A 5,994-nucleotide genomic window follows, 5' to 3' on the forward strand; every position below is an offset into this window, starting at 1 on the left:
TTAATGTACAGCTAAACTGTGAAAATTAATAGAACAATTTATCATTTTCACCATCACGATTTTTACTCTAACTTAAAGTAAAGTATGAAACACATAATATGGTCTTAACATATCCAACATCATATTTCTTGTATGTTCTGTGATATGCAAGAAGAAGCTTGAGGCACAGTGTTGTATGTAATGGGCATTTACTGTATTTCCATAGTGCTTCTCTAGTGATAACTGTAAATTATTCAGTCTTCAACTACAACCTGATTTGAACAGAATTTCCAATCTTGTCATATTTCGCAAAAGTCGAACTCATTTTCCTCTTCGTTGCATCTAAAAAGAGATAAGCAGCACTTGTGAGGTTTTTTCGGAGCCCACGTTTATTGCCGTGTGTTTTGCAAGTCATGATTTCTCTAGATAATGGCTTCGACTTAGAGAAAATCGAACGAATTCGTTTTAAACAGAATGGAATGTGCAACAAATTGCTAAAATCACTAAGCCAGATGCAGATGGCTTTCGTTGGGCATGTTTTGACGTAAAAAATGTTGAAAAGGATTGATTCACAGGAGCTGTATGTGGTAAAAGAGGCAGAGGGAGACTTTGAAGAAGTTTTCAAAAACCTTGATTGGAAAAAGTTGTGTTGAGATTCCAAACTGGCCCAAGCTAGCGTCTATATTAAAACCACGGTTGCTTTTTACATAAAGCTACTTTGGAATTGAAATTCACTCAATGGCTTGGTGGATATCTACAATGTTATGTTTTCTCTGCAGATTGAAGCATAAATGAAAATGTTTAGGATTCAAGGTTGTTTTATCTGATTAATTGTCCAAAAGTGCCACGGATGTGTGTCAGAGATAGCAAGAACGTTTTTGAGAATTATGTAGCAACACCGATATGAAAAGGTATTTTCAGGTTTATGCCATTTTCAAGTTTAAATTTTGAATAGCACCACTTTGTAGGTATAGAGTTATTTCTCAATGGATTAAAAGCTGCAGTGCCCGCAGGGGAGGCTTTCATTTGACAATGAAGGGTGTTTGGTGTGTGATGTCTGGCTACTTGTCAAATGTCAAAAAATACAAAACGACTTCACTACTTTGGATTTCACTACGTGTTATAGATAAAAAGATATAAAAACTTACTTGCTTTCGTCCACGAACCAGTCCCCAGGCAGCGACCTACACCTAATATCAGATATAAGGGGCATTAATGTTTTGCTTGGCAACAAGTTGTATACCAATGTGATTTCAACCAGTAATATTGTGCAATGAAAAGAACAAGGAAGCCATACTATACAATTCTAAAAAACAATAGCAAATTTAGAAAAGGACTTCTTAGACCCCTCAAGCTCCCTGGCTATACCTACTTGATTTTAAGTCATCATTAATAGTGTGTTACTGTATTCCTGTTATTTTTAAGAGCCAATTTGGTTCAGGCCAGGGACTTTTTGGGTGGCTTAAGTGAGTTTCTAGTGGATTTAGTATCAGGGGGCTATAGTAATTAGCAGTATACAATTATTTTTTCGGCGATTTTGCTGAGTATTTGGTCAAACAAATTTGTTACTCTGGTGCAACAGCAATTTTGTCAACTCCGCAGCTTGATACGCATCTTCACTTACAGCACTGTCATCAATCCCTTTGAAAATTATGCTGAACTGACGTCCCTCCATTTCTTAATTTAAATTAACAAATTGCAAGCTGATTAACTGATATTGCATGAGAGATGCTTCATACGTCATACCTTTCTAGCTCAGCCGCCTTGCTGGTAGATTCATCTGAATCTATGTTACCATTAATCGATAAACCAAAGTGGCCTGTTTTCCGCTCTTGTACCCCATTTCCAGTCTCGCTCTCTGCTGAAGAAATTGTTAGCACTTCTGTGTCGCAATTTATATCTCTTTTGTAGACAGGAGAAAACAGCCCTTGATCATTTCCCATGTTTCCATGCATGCTTTGGTACTGGGCATTTCTTGATAGTACTTTGAATGGTTGTCTTTCGGTTGCTTCATGCTTTTTCTTTTCTGGTTCATAGTCTCTTCTAGAAACTGGGTTGCTATCATACGTCAAGTTACAGAAGGGGCTATCGCTTATATCTACATCTTCTATATCATAATAACCAGGCTGTTGTACAAACTTTCCAGTACCTATCTCATCAGATGCTGCCTTTTTTCCCTTTGAAATGCTTTGTTGTTCTTTTGAGTGGTTCTCATTGGTCCATTCTACAACCATAACATCTGTATCCCAAGATCCTTTTGTATTTTCATCGAACTGTCCCTTAATAGGCTGCTTGGACCTTCTGCTATCATTCTGATCCGACCCATTAACGCTACTTAAATAAGGTTTTCTACTAAGCACAATATCATTGTCGCTTCTCGTGAAAGATCTGCCTCTTGTGGTTAACTTCAGTGCATCTGTTTTCTCTCCGGCAGACTGATTCCTAGTTTCCCCCACATCCTTTATATGATTCATTTTCACAAATTTCCCACTTTTTTGCCCATTTGAGAACTCTGGACCATGCCGTGTCATATCGAATTTATTGCCCATGTTTGTGGCACCTGCTTGGAAGAATTTTCCAGCCTTAATCTCTTTCGTCGTGTTGCTTTTGCTCCAAATGTCCCACTGAAATATAATAAATGTTTTTCATTAAAGTTTAATAGTCAGTAAACATGCAAATTTGCAAATGAAATGTTGAGTTTAAAGACAACTATTGCAACAAATGAATTTGGTTGCGAAATGTCGTTGAATTTTGTATTTCGTTATGCATCGCACAGTAATTTCATTCTAATCACAAGGATAACAATTTTTTCATTTCATTTTCCCTTTCAATTATTGACCATTGTGGATGTGTTCAGTGGTGTATTTTTCTAACCTCTTTACAAACATTTGAGATTTGATTGTAAAAGTTTTGATTGTATACTCAATTAGAAATTTGAAAAAAAAATAAACCGGATGAGAAATGATTTTATTTGCTTTTCCAATGTACCTCATTTTCGATGTTCCTCTCCAACTCATATTTTAATTCATCGTCATCAAACTGAAAACATCCATCATCTTCATCATAGATACTGTTTTTTTCTGATTTCCGCTCATTGTTGGCCTTATTTCTGATAGGAAGACTTTCGGTTCCCTTGTGAAGGAAGGTAACCCTATTGTCATTCAGAATGTCGTCAGGAAGCAAGCTGAAGTCGCATTGTATTTCATCATCTATATCATTGAATTGGCCATCGCCAAAGACGTCTGCAAAAATTAAGCAGTTAAGTTATTTTGCAATATAGAAGTTATACTGACAGCAATAAAGGTAGATGATGTGCCACGGCATTGGAAAGTAAATCGTACAATACCGTAGTGTGATGTGGAAGATGTTTTGTTTCCACTTCCAAAGGAACCAGAATGTCTGCTGCCAGATCTTAGATGTTGGAAGGCGTCCACAATGCCGGATGGGGTTCTCATGTTGCCTTGCTTTATTGGTGAAGGCTGGAATAAATGAGGAAGTTTGAAGTTTAGTCTTACGTAGCACGTTGACCCTTGGTCTGCTGCAGTTTTCAAGTAAAAAAGCTTTCTTTCATTCCTATTGTATTTGTCTGTTGAATGTGATGTAGTGGCCTTGGTAGGGGGTAGAGAGAATATGATGAAATGATGAACTGATGGCGCCCAATATAGATAAAAAAAAGCCAGGACATTTTCTGAAATCTGATTCGAGAAATTTATGGTTGACTGCACGCGATCGTTGGACAGCAATAGTTTTTCCTATCGGTTAAGCTTTTCCCCATACTTATAGAATGCTACTTGCGATCTTTTATTTTTTAACCATGGATAGGATTAAGTGCTTATTCCGTAAGGTAGAGGAGAAATTCCTACCGATGATGAACTGCTAGTAGTGGAGTTGCCATTGTTTAGTTTTTTGAGTAGTCCCTTGAAACTGACTTTCCTTGGTTGGTAACTGAATTTCATCTCAAGGTTAGAAGATGGTACAGATCTCAACAGATCATCTGTGGAGTCATCGTCTATTTCTGAGGGATGATGCATGGTACCAGGATACTGAGAAAATGGATTTAGTTTAGGGCGTTAAAATATGCTTTTACAGAAGTAAATTGTCATTCATAATGCAATTATGATAGCTATATTCGTGGTTCCACTTGAAGTATGGTTTTGATTCCCCTTACATTCCAGTATAAGAGTCTAAAATATGCCCAAGTGGAGTAGTATTTTTGTATGCCTTTGTTGTTGTGTTCTCCAGGCATTCTTAATTTTGAAATGTACTTCCAGGCATTCTTAATTTTGAAATGTACACAAAAATATATTGCGAAAAACATGCTTGTTGTATAAATGACAAATGTCATCTTTATATCTTCAAGATCTTTAATGTTTTCGTGACGATTTAAGTGGTTGTGTTGTCGTCATGAAGAAAAGTATATATGGCATATGAAAGTAAAACAAAAATTATCTAGTAGATAATGCGGCCAGTAAACTGAATACTGACCTTGATGCGTTTGGCTCCGGGAGTTTCTGGCAAGGTAGATTTTTTGCTTGACAGCTTTTCTAAGAACCCATCCATAGCATTGCCTAGAATGATTGCCAATTTTCTTAAGATACAGCGTTCTTAATCAATTATCGTTTTCAAGAGACTACGAGGTTCCCGGCGGAGAACGTTATTCACGTGTCACATACTAGCCTGACGTACTCAAGGCACGCCTATCATCCGTACTGAAAATCACTTGTGGCAACCAATAGCTTATAAACTCAGCTATCTACCCCGAGCTGCTTACCTGCCTTTTTCCTCCAGTTATACACTATCAGTTCATTAAACTTTGCGTTTGCGCAGGAAATGCCTGATGTTTTACTGGTTAGTGATGTCAGTTATGCCCTATGAACATCATCATAGGTAATCATTCATTTTGAAACTCAGCACCTGACGTCTTCTATAATAAAAATTGATGTTTCTTTGAACATTGTTAGATATGGTATACCTTTTCGCTTTGCTGGTGTTTTCGGATTCGTTTGTTCTGATTTTTGCCTCTTTGGTGTCTAGAGTATTTTACATAAATTTATGAGTAATAATTTATATCAGCATATCAAAGAAAATTGGTGTCTCTACTCTAGAAATTGTTTCTTGAAACCCCTAATAAAGTTCAAAATTATGAATATATTTAGAATTCATTTTTCGCTTGTTGTAACCCACTTACATGGATACTAGAATACTTAAAAGCTAGTATAGTAAGAATAGGCAAGTATTGATTAAGCATTAACATAAACTTTTATATGATATTTACTCGGGGCACATTGCCTTAAGAATTGCCAAAAATAGTAATAAAACGTAAAAATCACTTTTCTATTAAATGAATTCAGTTTACAAGAAGCTGTTTCAAAGGCGTTATGAGTCTGTTTACATACCTGGTCATCAGAAGCCTGGTCCAATTTCTTTTCACTTCTTACCTCTTTTACAGCCACCCCATATTTACAGCATTGGTGGCCGCACGTGGTTTTTGTCAAGGATATTTGCTGTCTGGCCATCAAAAGAACAAGCGACCTTCTTGAAAAACAGAATTTTGCTTCTGAGTTGCATTGATGTTGCATGGTGAATGGCAGGTTATATGTTAAATTATTTTCTAGTGATTTGTGATTGTGATTTTGTAATGGTTTATAAGTGATTGTTGTGGTTTTTGATGGTATTTTTATGGTTTCTGGTGATCCCAAACCCCCTTTAAGAAGTTTTCAATTTTTGGTAATTCCAATCTGCCACTGTCCGTAATAGTGATCCTATGTGTTCAGCAATATATAAAGCATTTTAAGCTAAATGGACACATTAATTGAAGGTAACCTACTAGATGCTTCACAATATTTGCTTGACTGCTAGCATGCTCGTTGATATGAGAAATTGAGAGAGAAGTTCTGGTGTTAATGCTGGCTCAGAGCTTTGATTAATAACAGTATCAAGTGCAGAAATAATAGAGAATATCCGATTTCCACTATTTACTTCCATTTCTGCGCTCGCAATTTTGTGGCTCTAGTA

General features: G+C 36.5%; 1 protein-coding gene across 1 annotated transcript; it reads right to left on the reverse strand.

The window, feature by feature from the left end:
- Positions 1-180: 180 nt before the first annotated feature.
- Positions 181-5,005, reverse strand: LOC135692675 (uncharacterized). Its single transcript, XM_065210919.2, has 8 exons — positions 4,952-5,005; positions 4,465-4,547; positions 3,843-4,022; positions 3,326-3,458; positions 2,968-3,221; positions 1,726-2,603; positions 1,128-1,169; positions 181-321 (listed from the first exon to the last, which is right to left on the reverse strand). The coding sequence occupies exons 2-8, from the start codon at positions 4,537-4,539 to the stop codon at positions 279-281; spliced, it is 1,605 nt and encodes a 534-aa protein (XP_065066991.2). The 5' UTR covers positions 4,540-4,547; positions 4,952-5,005; the 3' UTR covers positions 181-278.
- Between the last annotated feature and the right edge of the window lie 989 nt (positions 5,006-5,994).

The sequence above is a fragment of the Rhopilema esculentum genome, chromosome 3, assembly GCF_057945365.1.
Source record: "Rhopilema esculentum isolate cy_ngs chromosome 3, ASM5794536v1, whole genome shotgun sequence".
NCBI lineage: Eukaryota > Metazoa > Cnidaria > Scyphozoa > Rhizostomeae > Rhizostomatidae > Rhopilema > Rhopilema esculentum.

Bases quoted from the DNA above. Each gene is read 5' to 3' on its own strand.
- LOC135692675 (XM_065210919.2), bottom strand. From the start codon at position 4,539: ATGGATGGGTTCTTAGAAAAGCTGTCAAGCAAAAAATCTACCTTGCCA. The intron at 4,023-4,464 runs GTCAGTATTCAG...CCATTTTCTCAG, and splicing joins CCGGAGCCAAACGCATCAAG to TATCCTGGTACCATGCATCA. The intron at 2,604-2,967 runs GTACATTGGAAA...ATTATATTTCAG, and splicing joins AGAGGAACATCGAAAATGAG to TGGGACATTTGGAGCAAAAG.